The sequence below is a fragment of the Carettochelys insculpta genome, chromosome 3, assembly GCF_033958435.1.
Source record: "Carettochelys insculpta isolate YL-2023 chromosome 3, ASM3395843v1, whole genome shotgun sequence".
In the NCBI taxonomy this organism is placed as follows: Eukaryota; Metazoa; Chordata; order Testudines; family Carettochelyidae; genus Carettochelys; species Carettochelys insculpta.
In genome coordinates this window covers 26,766,832-26,783,108 of record NC_134139.1, presented here as the reverse complement: position 1 = coordinate 26,783,108, position 16,277 = coordinate 26,766,832, and the positions used below count along the sequence as shown (strand labels likewise).

The following is a 16,277-nucleotide window of genomic DNA, read 5'->3' as shown; positions in this document are numbered from 1 at the left end:
AGGGCACTTCCAGTTCTAGGAGATGTGTGTCTGTCCTCATTTACTTCTGTGCTCTGAACAATATTCAGGACTAAAACTTGCTGGGTAAGGACACTATTCACCTGGAATTGTAGTGTAAAGTTTTCAAAAATGCTTAAGTCTAACGATCCTAAGTCCTATTTTCAGTAGGTGCATAGATACTTAGGAGTCAGTGAGACTTAGGCTTCCAAGTGACTGTCACTTTTAAAAATGGCACTTACTTACTAAGTTACTTGGGCAAGTCTGAAAATGTGGAGAAATTTACTGACATTTAAAAACAGAATCCCTGAGATCTGGATCTGAAGAAGTAGGTCTGTCCCATGAAAGCTCATCATTGAATAAATCATTTTGTTAGTCTTTAAAGGGCTACATTTCTGCTGCTTTGTTTTGTTAGAAGCCTTGGGAGTCATGGTGTAGACAAAGCTGTGGTTATGGAAACCATTATCACTATTTTAGGTAAGCCTACAAAAAAAGGAAATCTAATGAAAATGATGGTAAAAAGAGTTCCAAACACAGGAGCCTAGTTTAATCTAAATTTTCCATAAGTTTTGACACAGGTGAGCTTGTATTAAATAAAGTTGGATTTTTTTGTATGTAATTTTTCCCATTATAGACAAAGTCTGAGAGACTGATTCTGTAAGAGGCTGAGCACACTCAACTCCCACCAAATGGCATTAGGAGTTCTGAGCGTTCAGCATTTCTCATGATTTCCCCTGCATCTCCCAGAGCCACATCGAAATGCGATTACAAGTTTTTATTTAGTTTTATAGCCAGATGAGCTACAAAGTGCCTTGAGTCTTTGGACTAAAGATAATGTGTAAGTTCAAAATATGCTGGTTATAAATGAATCTTTAAAGTTTCTATTCTGTATTATTTGGATATAACTTTGTGTCATTGTTACTGGTGACCTAAAACTGCTTTGTCTTTGTCAGGTTTGTCCATCCGAAGTGTTTGTTGGAAAGGAGACAGACTTCTAGCAGGGACACAAGACAGTGAAATATTTGAGGTGATAGTGAGAGAAAGAGACAAACCAATGCTGATAATGCAAGGTCATTGTGAAGGGGAGCTCTGGGCCCTGGCAGTCCATCCAAAGAAGCCTTTAGCTGTCACAGGCAGTGATGATCGATCTGTACGGTAAGGCTAGAGCTCATTTACTGCGATATAGTCAATTAGTCGTATACTTTTAAGATTTTTTAACCATTTTTTAAACATATGTCATTGCTTTAAAAATAGAGTAAATGATGAGTAAAGAATTGCAACACTTTCCCAAGAATTTATAAAGTCTTTAAGTTAAGTGAAATGGTACTTTTTCCTAATTATTTCCTCATAGTCACACCTTTGAATCAGCCCTAGTGCTCACATAAATCATGTAAAACCCATCAGAAGCTGCCTATAAAATGTATGCTTAACAAAAGCTGATATTCATTTCTGCTGATGGTTAAGATAAATCTAACTTATTTAATCACTGATATTATCACCTTTTCTTCTTGTGTTCATGAGCATATTACACAACCTGGCTTCCATTTCCCAAAATAATTGATGAGGTCCAATTTCTCTTTACTGTTCACCACAATTGGCAATCATACATTATCCTTCAGAGCTACAGCTGTATATTTGAGAGCATGAGTGCATTTACTCATATTTGTTACTTGATTCTTAGAATACTCACATTTTTCATATAATTTTTAAAAAAGTAATGAGTTATTGGGAAAACATACAGAATAAACATCACCTAAGGTGCTTTGGTTTTTGCTGTATGTCGTGCTGCAAAACCCTGTATCTAGTGTGCAGGTACATCGTTTATAACCAGAACATAAACTTACCAGACTTTGGAGTATGTGAAATATATATATATAATAATAATATATATATGTAAACGATGTATATAAATGATATATAAAACGATGTATATAAACGATATATAAAAACCCCTAAGTTCTGCGTAAACCATTGTGTGTAGGAGATGCAGGCTACCTGACACTTTCCCTTACAAGACCATTATATATATATTTCACATACTCCAAAGTCTGGTAAGTTTATGTTCTGGTTATAAACGATGTATATAAACAATATATAAAACGATGTATATAAACGATATATAAAAACCCCTAAGTTCTGAGTAAACCATTGTGTGTAGGAGATGCAGGCTACCTGACACTTTCCCTTACAAGACCATTATATATTAACTGTTCCTAACTTTGCTAAACATGAACAATTCAGGCTGAAATTTTTCATGGCAGATGTCTGTCTCAAGCTGAAATTTTCCACAGACAAGAAACATATACTTTAAAGCCATGATGGAAATAGTAATGCAAGCTGAAGGACTAACTAAAGGTTGAACATCTCTAGTCCGGCACCTTCTGGACCTGACTGGTGCTGGGTGAGAGAATGTGCTGGTCGACAGGAGGTCAATATTTTCTAGCACATTATCAACACTTCCACTGCGCACTGGGCTCGTAGAAGATATTTTTGAGTAAATTACAGCTAAATAACAGCACAGAACACTGAGAGCTGGGACTGGTGGCTGTAAACAAACTTTATGGAACCACAGGAAACTTGGCCACAAGCATGAAAAGTAGTTGTCCAGCTAACTAAAATCGTACTGGATTGCAGAGTTTGCTGGGTGAGAGGACCCGGATTAGAGAAGTTCAACCTGTACTGTTAACTGTACTAAAGAGGAAAACTCAAATGTTTGTTACCAAGTAGATCACCATCTCTTAATTTTGTTTTGATTTGTATTAATTATGTTCAGGAAGAAACCCATATATTATCTGAAATATTTTTATTAAACCAAATGCAGCTCCTAAATATATCTTGACTGAGCTATTCTCCATTCAAAGAAAAAAATTCATAGGATCTGAGGTAATCTTCCAATTCTTTTTTCACTCACTGCCCCATCTCGTAGTGCACCCTCCAGCTTTTCACTGTCACTGACAACTGAGATTTCTTGCCCACTCTCTTTTTCCAACCCCTCTCTCACCCCAGTAATAGGAATGAAGGGTCCTGTGGCACCTTACAGACTAACAGAAAAGTTTTGAACATGAGCTTTCGTGAGCACAGACTCTGTGCATCTGATGAAGTGAGTCTGTGCTCATGAAAGCTCATGCTCAAAACTTTTCTGTTAGTCTATAAGGTGCCACAGGACCCTTCGTTGCTGTTACAGATCCAGACTAACACGGCTACCCCTCCGATACTGTAATAGGAAGGCTCCATGGCCTGAGTTGCACCCATTGGCACAAAGAATACAATAAAAGGTAGTGTAGGGTACGTCCAGAGAAGCCTTCTTCTTTTCCTTATCTGTCTTGCTCCAAGTGTACCCACCATCACTCCTGACTTTTCTCCACAGTCTCTCATTAGGTTTTCTCTCAAAGCATACTTTGGTCCCCCCCAGTTTAAAGAAATCCATCTCATACTGAAACTGGTGCCCAATCTTGCTTGACCTCTAAAATCCTCAAACACACTATCTACAACTGTTGTCCCAAATTCCTTTCTTTAAGTTCTATCCTTGATCCTCCTAATAGATTTTCCTCCCTCAACACTGACTTTACAACAAGATCATGAAAAAAAATTGAAACAGGCCCAGCTGAATTTTAATGAAAGCATGACACAAAATTATGTATTAGAATTGTTCAATGGACCTATATTTTCCTTTGTAGTGCATGCAGAATGTCATTTTTTTCACCGTGTAAGTACTGAGTGACTATTATTTCGCTGAAGAGCTCTCTTATATGGTCTGTGTTTCTTGCTAAATTCTCTGACTGTTTCTACACGGGCAAGATCTTCTGGAAGAACAGTGCCTTCTTCCAGAAGATCTAAGGAGCATCTACACATGCAAGGTGCTCTTCCAGAAGAAATTCAGAAGAAGGTGCTCCCTCTTCTGGATTCTGTACTCCGCTTCAGAATCAGGAAGAGGGCCTTCTTCTGGAAGAATCCTCTGGAAGAAGGCATGTGTAGATGTTCCCAGACCACTTCTTCTGAAAGAAGCAGTCCTCCGTGGCGGCAGCCGGCTGGAGAGTGGGGCTGCTCTAGACACCCCCAGCGGGCCTCTATGGTCTCCAGGTCCTTGCAGCTCTGTCTGAAGTAGTATAATTTATTCTGGAGAATCAAATGGCTTTTTTTCAGACTTGTCTTCCAAAAATATTATTTATTTAAAGTCCAAGGACCATGTATTTTACATTTCTGTGCTGGACTCTCCATCCACCCCTGATAAGTCACCAGTAGGCTACTGTGGTAAGGAAGTAGAAGTATAGCTGAAGTACTTTACGTGGCATTGTAGTAGAGTCTGTGTACCTATCCTATTGAAGTGCACAAGTGTGACCAGTGTTTCCTCCAGAGTCTCATAGCAGACAACCAGGTTGTGTCTACACTTGCATTCCTGTTTTGAAGGAGGCACGTAAATGAGGCAACTTGAAAATGCAAATGAGATGCAGATTTACATATTTGGCACCTCATTTGCATATTCCTTCGAAAGAGCTTCTTTCGAAAGAAGAAAAGAAGTGTAGATGCAGCTCTTTCGAAAGTAAACCCCATCTTCGAAAGACCCCTTCTTCCTAAAAAAAAAAAAAAATGGAAGAAGGGTTCTTTCGAACATGGGGATTTCTTTTGACAGAGCCGCGTCCACACTGCTTTTCTTCTTTTGAAAGAAGAATATACAAATGAGGTGTCGGATATGTAAATCTGTTCCTCATTTGCATTTTTCATTCCCCTCATTTGCATGCCTCTTTTGAAAGAGGAATGCTAGTGTAGGTGTAGCCCTAGTATTTAATCTAAAGTCTCTCCTTTGAGGTCTGCATTATTAGTATTGCTAAGCAAGTATCTGCTTATCACCTTTGAATCCAGTGCAGTCTTTTCAAGGCCTTTCTGTCATTTTCAGCCAGGCTTCACATTATCCCTTATACTAGGGCTCCATAATTTCTCCCTCGGATGCCTAGTGCCAATCTTGTCCATGCCCAGCCTAAGCCCTCCTTATTAAGAGCTGTTTCACGGTTCCACTCCAGAGACTTTGACACAGTTTTTTCCCAGGCAGCTGTCTGTCTGCCTATTTCTGTAGAGCATCCTCTCCCAAGTCATTCCTGTTCCTGGACACAGACGACGAGGAGGTTTTGACCTGGGGCCAGTTTTGGGGTGCAGTAGGAGGTGGCTTGCCAGGTGCAGGCGTTGGCCAGGAGGTACCCACAGGCAGGCCCTCTGGCTGCACCCCACATACACACCACTCACAGAATTTGCCTGCAGGGATCAGCATCAGCATTCCCTGTAAGCTGAGCACTTGGACTGCCACCCAGGGGAGTGTCAGGTGTCGCCCAACTGATTTGCAGAGTGCCCACAGCCAGCCACAGGGGGCAACATGTGTTTCCATTCGTGGTGCACATCCACACATGCCTTCATGCACATAACAAAATTTATTTTGTCCATGGATGGAAGAATTACTGGGAACACTTGTCAGCATGTGTGCCTCTGTATGATGCACCCCTTGTGGAGAGGGGGCAGCAGGGCTCCATCTGCACATGCCTGCAAACACCACACCTGCAGCTCCCATTGGCCATTGTGCTGGGGTAGGGGCATTCTGCAGAGAGCCCCCAGCTCCAAAGGGCATAGGACACATAGACCCATACACTGGACTCAGCAGTTGGCTGCTTTGAGCAGTGAGTTGAGCCACAGCAGGTAGGGAGCCTGCTTGAGTCCTGCTGGGCCATGGCAGGCTGAATCCAAATGTTTCATGGGCTGGATGGCAGCTCAGGCCACGGAACTTCTCACGCAGTGGGAGCATTCACACACCTCATCTACATTCTCCCCTTCTGTCCTGGGCATTCTGAGGGGGAGGCTATAAAAGGAAATGTTGCACTCTCTGATACCTGATTTCACTCCAACTACAGCAGCAGGTGGAGCTGAACTGATTCCTTAGATCCAACCATTTCTTTCATATAGATATTAGTTTCCCACTCTTGTGCAATTTACGGTTACTGTAGTGTTAGTTTGTAAGAGAAAACTTTTATTGTTAGTACAGTTAACAGTAGTTAGTTCTTCAGCTTGAATTACTGGTTCCATCATTGATCCAAAAGTGAAGATATCTGGCTTTAAAGTACACATCTCTTGTCTGTGGTCTTTCTGGTGTCTGGGCAGGGCTACACAGTAAACCCTTGATTTGATGGACTAATGGGGGAGGGGTGTCCATTAGTCCTGGAAGTCTGTTAAATGCGAGGGTTTACTGTATTTGCCATAGTGCCCCCCAGCCATACTCCCCCGATTCGCCTCCCCGAAATAAATGGGTGACAAAACCTGGAGAATGTCCAGATTCCTGAGGCGTTCTGTTGACAGAAAATCAACAGAATGCAGCACTTTTATCAACAGTCTTATCCCACTCCCCATGAGGCATAACGTCTCTGCTGACAGAGATTTGTCAATAAAAAACTGGTCTGGGCATTCCAGGGAGGCCCTCCATTGACAGATAGAGCTTCTGGGACAGCAGTCAGCCCTGTCTGCTGTGCTTCCAGTTGACTGTCGAGAGTGTGGCCGGGTAGTAATTTGACCATGATCTGTCGGCAGAAGTTGTTGCAAGGTATCTTCCGATAAAAACTTCTGTTGAGAAATGAGTGTAATCTAGACATAGCCAAGGTGATGTCTCCATTGCCAAATCTCAGTTTCCACGTCTTATTGTAGTATTATGAATATCCCAAATAAATCCATAGTTGGATCATATATGAGATCTGTAAGAGACATTGCCCAATGGTGATAAAAGGAACATTCCTGTGAATCACACTTCTCAAAAATATCTGAGAATCAAGAGGCAGCTGGATAAGCTCTCTGTTTCCCATGGCGCCTTCCTCACTGCCTCCATTTTGGGACTGCTTCTGTAAAGTTTTTTCACTATTCACCATTTTCCACATGTGATTTCCTATAGTTTCAGTAGTAGAGTCTGTTTACAGATGTTCTAAAAGAGTTATTATTCAGCTCAGCAGCTCCATTGACAATAAACATCTTGGATGCCGCCAACAAAAGTTGGGGAGCACAACTGACCAAATAAGTAGTTTGAGGTTACTGGAATTCTCAGGAAAAGAGACTACCTATAAACATCCTAAGAGCTGTTTGGTTCTCAAATCTTTTCTACCTCACATCCAGAACAGGGTTGTGGAAGTTGTCACAATGTGTAACAGCCACACATTTAGTGAACAAATAGAGAGGGGCTCACTCTTCTCAGCCTTGCCAAGAAGCAGTCAAATTGGTGTTTTGAGCACAGTATTTACTTCAAAGCTGTGTATCTAAGAGGCAAGTACTACAGCCTAACAAAGCAGAGAAGTAACGGGATGGATTGATCATTGTTAAAGAAGCTGGTGATCAATTACATCTTCAACCTATGAGGGTTCCAGGACACAAATCTTTTTGCCACTAGAGAAAAACTGAATTGTCACTGCTTTTGTGCAAGATCAGGGAGAACGAGTCTGTCTGTATCAGATGCTTTCTCCTAAACTGAGGGCACGGGCTGCTCTAGGTTTCCCACCACTTTCCTCTCATTCAGAGATGATAAAGAAGGTAAAGCAAGGTAGTAATAGGACAACTCTTGGTGCGCCACAAAACAAGAATAGGTTATGGACCTTCTTCAACTCTCCAGGGGCATGTACCAACTTAAAAAGACAAAATGAAGGTTAGTTTCCTGTCACAGAGTTCTTTTAGATGGACTCTGCCTATTCAGTCTTCCTGCCAACTTCGCCCTCGTCCCCAAATTCCTAATAGGAACTTTGAGGAAATCATGAAGGAACCATTGTGGCAGAGGGTCCTATATGCACTTTTACACCCTCAGCATGTTCATGAATGAGAGGACAGAGGAATATGCATTGTCCAACAGGTACTGCTATAAGGAAGATTTGCTGTCTGAGCTGCACTGGCTTTACATCCCATGAGTAGAGCCTGGCATCTGCAAAAATGAGCCACAGATGTTCACGGATTCAGATACTTGTAGATATTTGCAAATTTGCAGGGTTCTAGATATGAAATTTGTATCAGCTTCTGTATCTGGAAAAATGAGGGCAGATATCCGTACTGATGTGTGGATGTCGGTACCAAGCAAATATCCACATATTTGCAGGGCTCTACCCAAGAGTCTGAGTATGCAGAGTCCATCTACTAGTAAGTAACCTTCATTTTTCTTTTTCTGTAAACTTATGCCAATTTACTCATCTAAGTATATTTCAGGATTTGTGTATTATTTCACCAGGTGACAAGGTGCTTTTCAGTCTTGTAGTTTCAGAAACTTAGAAAAATGAATAGAGTAGCTCTCTAAATAAATTTGTCACCAGGCACCATAATTTTTTTAGGAAGCCAACATCATTCTAAGATTCTCCCAGATCTCTATAATACTTCTGAGTCACCATTGCAATAATTCAGTCATATGCCAGTGTTAATTCAATTAATTTCATTTAGGTTTAGGAGGAAGTTTTCCAAGGGGCAGATTATTCAATAGCCTGTAGGATTTTTTTGTACCTACTCTGTAGCATTTGGTACTGGCCATGGTTAGTGATGGGATACTGGACTAGCCTGACCAGTGTTTCCCTGTTCCTATGAACATAAAATAGTTACTGAATGACAGTGTATGTACTGGGACTTTACATTAATAGGTACCAGTATTCATGAGAGAAAATATACATCTAGTCAAGAGCCTACTGGCTTCCCACTGGAGGAGGTTTTTTACAGCCTAATTATTGAAATAAGATTTCTATCTCAATTGGCCTTAATTTGCCTAAAGCAGGAGTCTGCAATCTGTGGCTCCAGGAGGATTTTTTTGTGGTTCCTGACACTATAATTGAAAAGTTTGAAGTAACCTCTCCTGATTATTTTTGATAAATTGTAAACATCAAAACCCCCCAAAATGAACAATTTGAATGTCAATAGCAATATAGCAAACGATATGTGATCTTGAAACGTTGGATAACTCTCCCTAGCGTCTTCCCAAGAGAGAGGTTTGGGAGTGAAAGTCAAGAAGACAGTGCTACAAACACAAACATAAAAGCCGCATCTACACTAGCCGGCTATTTTGAAATAGCCGGGCCAACTTTGAAATAGCGCCTGGTGCATCTACATGTGCCAAGCGCTATTTTGAAGTTGAAATCGACGTAAGGCGGCGAGACGTCAAAATCGCTATTCCCATCAGAAGATGGGAATAGCACCCTACTTCAACATCCAACGTCAAAGTAGGGCACGTGTAGACGATCTGCGTCCTGCTACGTCGAAATAGCGGGGTCCTCTATGGCAGCCATCAGCTGAGGGGTTGAGGGGCGCTCTGTCCAGCCCCTGAGCTCTATGGTTGCCGCGTGCAGCAGCCCCTTAAAGCTCCCTGCCCCCTTATTTCTGGTGGCAGGAAGCTTAGAGCATGCAGGCAGCAGCACAGACACATGCACAGCCTGCACGCCCTCCAGACGCCCCAATCCACCACCCGGCACCCATGGCAGCCAGCCAGCCCCCCAAGCACCCACAGGGCACCCCCCCAAGGGGACCCAGGGCTCCCAGCCATCCAGCCAATGGGGGAGGAGGCTTCGGGGCCCCTCCTGGTCAGACGCCAAGATCCAGGACCTGCTGGGGCTTTGAGGTGAGGAGGAGGTGCTCCAGGTAATGGGGAGCAAGCAGTGGAACACAGATGCGTTTGCCTGGCTACCCGGGGTCACCCTGTCCGCACTCCTGACCATGCTGCATCCTTTTACAGGGAGCTCAGGGATGTCCTGGGTCCCCGGTACACCTCCTCCCCCGGCCACCCTTGACACCTCAGCCGGCAAGCTCCAGCAGGCCCTGGAGCCGGAGTCCGGCCTGGAAGCCAGCCCTGCACCCCAGGGGTCCTTAGAGGAGCCCACCCCTGGGACAGCAGAGGAGGAGGAGGGCTCCAGTGACGGGGGGCTCCTCATCGACCTCCCCTGCTGCAGCTCCAGCAGGGTATCTGCCCGACAGGTGTCCCCTGACCGTGGGAGCAGATCGTCAGGTATGTACCCCAGGTGCAGACCCCCAGGTTAAGGGGTGGGGACAAGGGGCACAACTAGGGCCCTCCACACACCCAGCCAGACCACGGCCTCGAGGACAGCAGTGGCATGTCCCTCAGAGCCCGTCAGCACCTGCCCCCCAGGACAGCGCCATGCCCCATCCCTGGGGATAGTGGGGAGCAGAACCTCAGAAGGGGGCCCTCCCGGGGGGATACCACACCCATCATCATCCATCATCTCTGGGGCACAGGGGATGGGGAACCAGCAGCGGAGGGGTAGGGGGATGTTGGCCACGGGTCAGGGCCCAGACTAATGGCTGTCTCTGCTCTTCCCCCCCTCTATTCCGCAGCCACACCATCTGAAGGCCTTGACACCATGGGTGCTGTGTCTGTTGTGCCAGACAGCCCACCGGGACCATTGCATCGGGGCAGCCCAGCGGCAGAGCAGGGGACCAGCCCCGGGATGAGCCCGCCACCGCCGGAGCCAGCCACGGGTGACCGCTGACCTCCAGCTCCTCGCCACCCTCCAGCGTCAAGTGGAGGTTTCAGAGCGCCGTCTGCAAGTGGAGGAGCGCCGGCTCCACTTGCAGGAGCGAGCACTGGCCTGGTGCCAGGAGGCTTGGGGGTCCTTCAGGAGGACTTGCGAGCGGTTCGCCAAGCAGATGGCATCCCCTTCCTCTCTGGCCGTCGTCCCTCTCAGCTGCCCTCCACCTGTCCTGGAACCTGCCGAGGAGGGGGACCATGGGGCTCAGGAACCAGCCCAGCCATACCTGCCGGTTCTTCCGGCCCCCACCCAGCCTTGATGGGGCCTCTGGCCCAGATGTGGGTCGCGCCCCCCCACGCCAGGAGCTGGACAGTAGGGGCGAAGGAGGCCAAGAACTGGGCCCCCCAGGCCCCACTTTGTACATGTTCCTCCCCGTTAATTGTACATAGTTGCCTTATCCCACCCCCCTTTAGTAGCTGTCCCCCCAATGTACATAGTTTCCTATTAATGTAAAAGTTCATCGTTTTGTTTCAAGAAGGTTTGATTTATTTAAAACAAAACAAACGTGTGGTGGTGTGTGCTCTTCGGTGCTCAGTGGTGTGGGCGTGGGGGCAGGTAGTGTTGTGGGGGGTGAGGAGGGGTGGGGGGCGGTTCACCAGCTGGTCCTGCCAGCGTTCACCCCGCAGCCTGGTCAAAATGGGCCCGCAGGGCCTCTGGACCCAGATCCCCTCATGGTCGGCTTGGTGACTGGGGGCAGAGGGTAGCTGGGCGTAGGCCATGCCAGCCTCCACAGCCCAGCGTGCATGAATGCCTCCCCCTTGCTCTCTACCAGGTTGTGGAGTGCACAGCATGCACCCACAACTTGGGGGATGTTGGGGAGCCCTGCATCCAGGCGGGTGAGGAGGCACCTCCAGCAGCCTTTGAGGTGGCCGAAAGTCCTCTCAACCACCTAGCGTGCATGGTTCAGGCGGGTGTTGAACCACTCTTGGCTGGCACTGAGGTGGTCCATGTAGGGGCACATGAGCCAGGGCCGGAGCGGGTAGGCCGCATCTCCCGCTGGGGGAGGTAGGTCCCTGCCTCCAGCCAGCAGCACAGGCCCGACTTCCTAAACACCCGGGCGTTGTGGGTGCTGCCAAGCCAGCCAACATATATGTCCAAGAAGCAGCCCTGGCTGTCTACCATGGCCTGGAGGACCACCAAATGGTAGCCCTTCCTATTCAGGAAGCGTCCTCTGCTGTGCTGCGGGGCACGAATGGGGATGTGGGTCCCATCCAGTGCCCCAAAGCAATTAGGGAACCCCATGCTGGCAAACCCCGCGATGGCCGCATCCAGGTCCCCAAGCTGCACAAGCCTGTGGAGCAGGAGGATGTTCAGTGCACGACCTGCAGGGGAAGGACTTAAGCACCCATGAGGGGTGTTCAGGGTGTGCTTGGCCCTCCCCCTGGCTCCCCCCAGGCTCCCCCTTCCCTCCTCAACTCCCCCCGGGCTCCCCCCCCAGCTTCCCCCTCTCCCGGTCTCTACCCCTCCCTCTGGGGTCTCCTTACCTCCATGACAACAGCCCTGACGGTGGCCTTGCCCACACCGAACTGCTGGCCTATGGATCGGTAGCTGTCTGGAGTGGCCAGCATGGAGATGCCGACCCGTTTCTCGACAGCGAGGGCATGTCTCATGGGGGTGTCCTGGTGCCGCAGGGCAGGGGTGAGCCACTGGCAGAGCTCGAGGAACGTCTGCCGGCTCATCCAGAAATGCTGGAGCCAGCGGTCATTGTCCCATTCCCCAAGAACTAGCCACTCCCACCACTCTGTGCTGGTGGGGTACCTCCAGAGCTGGTGGCACATCCGGCGGGGGGAGGCCGGGAGGGCTACATGGTCTAGGGCGGCTTCGTCATCCCCCGAGGAGGACAGCTCATCTTGTTCTAGGAGATGCTGGGCGGCCTCCTCCATGGCACCAAGCAGGGCGGCCACTGCTCCAGGGGTGGCTGTGTGGGCTTCTGTTTGCTGCTGCTGCTGCTGCTGGGGGTCCATGCTGCATGCACAGGGTGCAAGTGGTTGTGGGCTCTGCAGACCTGTGCTGTGCGGGTCGAGTCTGCCTGGGAGGGGCCCTTTAAGGGAGCAGCGTTCTGTTGCCCCCCAAGGCCCTGTGACCCTGTCCGCAGGCTTTCCTAGCCCCCTTATTCCGCCTGGGGCTGCTTTTGTGTGTAGACACTCTTCTGCGGGGCCTATTTCGATTTAGTGCTGTCCTATGTCGACGTTAAATGTTGACGGCACCAGCCCTGGAGGATATGTGGACACTACGCGTTGAAATAGCTTATTTTGATTTTGCTACGTCGAAATAAGCTATTTCGATGTAGCATCCCAGTGTAGACGTAGCCAAAGTGTGAGGAAATAGAAGATATAAAAGTTTGTGAACATCCTGCAGTAAACATGAGTCACATTACAAATGATTGTGTATGCGCTGTTCTTAAAATAAATACTTCAAAAAGTGTGGTTTGACATTATTTATTAGTGACCATCTCATATTCACATGCATTGTGGCTCTTGAATTATTAAGATTTTTACTGATTTAAAACAAATGGCTCTTTTTGCCTGTTAGATTGCTGACCCCTGAACTAAAGCACACGTAGTAACCATGAAATTCAACTTAATGTAATGGTGCATTATGCCAAAAACACCACCTTGTACCAAACTATGACTTTTGTGAATTTATTAACTATAATATTGGATCAATACAGCTCTAACTGGAATGTGGGAGCGTTCTATGAAAGCCCAATTACACATTTTAGCCACAAAAATTATTTCGTATAAGCATTGAAAGTCAGTATACTTACTATGGACCCAGAAACTGTAGACATTGGCATTTCATTTCTGCAGTTGATAATAGTGAAAGTCTGTAACTGTAAGTATTGTATTTTGGTTCTCATTTTTTGTGTAGGTTATGGAGCCTTGCTGATCATGCCTTGATAGCTCGCTGTAATATGGAAGAAGCTGTGCGCAGTGTATCTTTCAGTCCTGATGGATCTCAGCTAGGTCTTGGAATGAAAGATGGCTCCTTCATTGTTCTCAGAGTAAGGTAGGATAGTGAATTGTGTTTCCACACTGGTGACTCTTCTAGTAACTCGACCAAATCTTAAAATACTTCATTACTATTTTTTAAATCAGTGGGTATTTTTTGTTTGGGAAAATGAATTTAAAATTATCAAAGCTTCTCTCAATTGTCTTTAGAAATTACTATTTTTAAATCATGTATATTAAGTTCATGCTTTAATATATAAATCTATTTAAATTTAAATAAAATGTGTCTGACATCATTAATGCCTACATTTATGCTGTCAAGTGAAAAGCATATATCTTGTGGCTTAGTAGCTCTGAAACAGATACATTTTTGGGACAAAGAAACCATGTTTATTACGTACTAATAGATGCTAGGTATGAGAAGGACCTATTTAATCACCAAGCCATTTCCTACACCAAATTAGGAATGTTTGCTCTTTGTAATAACAATTTTAGTGATGTTTGCAGGAAAGTTTGCAAATATTTGCATGTTAAGTGAAAATCAAACTTCTCATGTAATATGACAGCCCTGCTTAACTCTTTTAGTCTGTAGTCTGAATGAATTGAGGGTGAATTTTCTTCTGTTTCAAAAGCCATAATACAAGACATTTCTGTAGGAGTAATAGAATGGAAGAAGTGCAACAGTGTGTGAAATACTTAGGTAGGAAGAAAACACGTATTCACTATGGGAGATCTATGAAAGTTGCTGTACTGCACTGTTACCACAGTGGGCCAGATTTTAAAATGTGTATCCTTGTTTCACCAGTAAAACAAGTATGTAATTAAAGCTCTCATTTGTGAGCAAAATCTAAGTAAGTGTGCATGAGAACAGATAGCAGAATATGCAATCACTGCACATGCACACATTGCTTTGTAAGTTCCATAAGAAAGCATGCCTACTTTGTGCCTTCAATTAAGGCATTATTATCGAGCTTAGTGGATAAAGGAATTAAAATAAGTACATAATAGACATAAAGTACATGATATTGTTGTGCAGTCAAGGCTTTTGAATAAGAAGAAAGGAACATTTCTTCAGATATTTGAAGTATGCATTCCAAGTAGGTAAGTATGAAGGTATTCCTCACCCAGTGAAGATTTGCATAAGGTGTGCGCAAAGTGTTAATAATCATATTACTGCAAAAACATAAACAGGGAAGAAACCCAAGGGAGAACTGTCTGCTATCTCTAACACAAAAATGACTTTTAAACTTCTAAATTTGTTCAGCTGGATAGTCATACAGTTATATAAAGTCATTAAAAGTACTGCCACATAACAGTACTGCACAGATTTTTACAAAGCTTAATTTTTAAATAATGTGGAAATATTACTTTAAAACTCCTTTCAAAAATCAGTTTCATTCTCCCCTGGCAATTAATTTCTTCTTTGACTCATGCTAATCTTGTTTTTTGCTAACTTGGCTGGCATTTAATAGTTTCCATGATTCTGATGTTAGATAATGGAATTAACAAATGCTGGTTCCATTATTCTCGTCTTTAAAAAGTGTAACTCTTTCTCCATCTCTTTCTGTTCCAAGATTTCTTGGAACATGAGCAATTTTGCAAACCCTGAACATTGGAAACTATGCATTCTGGCAATATATTTTTCACCTTTTTAGGGTCAACTTCTGATCCAAATGTACTCTGTGAAGCTCTCAGAATCTCAGTGGGTTGGGCTATAGGGCCAGGAACAGGAAATACACTCAATAGCAACATTTCCTATTTTAGAATGGGTATCAGATATATTTGGTATTAAACAATAGCTTAGATCTGGTAAAACATTTTTATTAAAATTGATTTTCAAGACAAGGAGATTCTTCTTTGAAATATGTTGTGCATGTGTATTCCACTTCAGGTGATAGTATAATCTACATAATACCAAATAGCTTTGATACTAAATAATCTTGTAGAGAAAAAAAACCTAACTTATCGTATTATAATGGCAGGCAGCATGAAACTGAGTTACATTAGATCCCAAAATATACTTAACATAGCTTCCTTTGGGGAGTAGTTCATATTTTGAGTCATAGTGTTCTTTCTAATGAAAACCATATACAAAGATGAGAACTAATTTCTCTTTCGAAACTAGAAAAAAACAAGATGAAAGCAGTTGATTACCCCTAAGGAATCCCATAGGTAATCATAAAATGATTAGAAATGTCAAGTTAAAATGGTAAAGTCATTTTACTAGCCATAAAACTGTTTGTTTTGCTTTAACTTTAGGAGTATAGACAGTAAGAAATAGAGACTTCAGATTGGAGGATCCTGACTTCTGAAGTCTGATTTTGTTTGTAGAAAGTGCTTAGTATATCTGTCTTAATCTAAATATTTTGGACTTAATATTTACAAGTCCATAATTTATATTCTTGCTCTTGTTTCTTGCAGAGATATGACAGAGGTAGTTCATATTAAAGACCGAAAGGAAGTAATTCATGAAATGAAATTTTCACCAGATGGCTCTTATCTTGCTGTGGGTTCTAATGATGGCCTCGTGGATATCTATGCTGTTGCTCAACGATACAAGAAGATAGGAGAATGCAACAAATCTTCTAGTTTTATTACTCATATTGACTGGTCTGTGGATAGTAAATTTTTGCAAACCAATGATGGTGCAGGAGAGCGACTGTTCTACAGAATGCCATGTAAGTTCAGAGAACTTAGTGTTATGAGCAAATAAGTCAGTTTTATGTTTTCTGAGAGAACAATGCAATAGCTGCATTCAGATTTTACATCTCAAAGCAGAAATACTTTTTTATTATTTACCTAAATG

The 16,277-nt window shown here is 44.3% G+C and overlaps 1 protein-coding gene across 6 annotated transcripts in view; it reads left to right on the top strand.

Moving 5' to 3' along the window:
• EML6 (EMAP like 6) overlaps positions 1–16,277 on the top strand; it is a 215,953-nt gene that overhangs the window by 84,873 nt on the left and 114,803 nt on the right. For all 6 annotated transcript variants that reach the window (XM_074988499.1, XM_074988501.1, XM_074988500.1 and 3 more), the window contains exons 7-9: positions 951–1,152; positions 13,392–13,529; positions 15,893–16,149. In XM_074988499.1, coding sequence (XP_074844600.1) covers positions 951–1,152; positions 13,392–13,529; positions 15,893–16,149 — 597 coding nt within the window. The remainder of the gene's footprint in view (positions 1–950; positions 1,153–13,391; positions 13,530–15,892; positions 16,150–16,277) is intronic.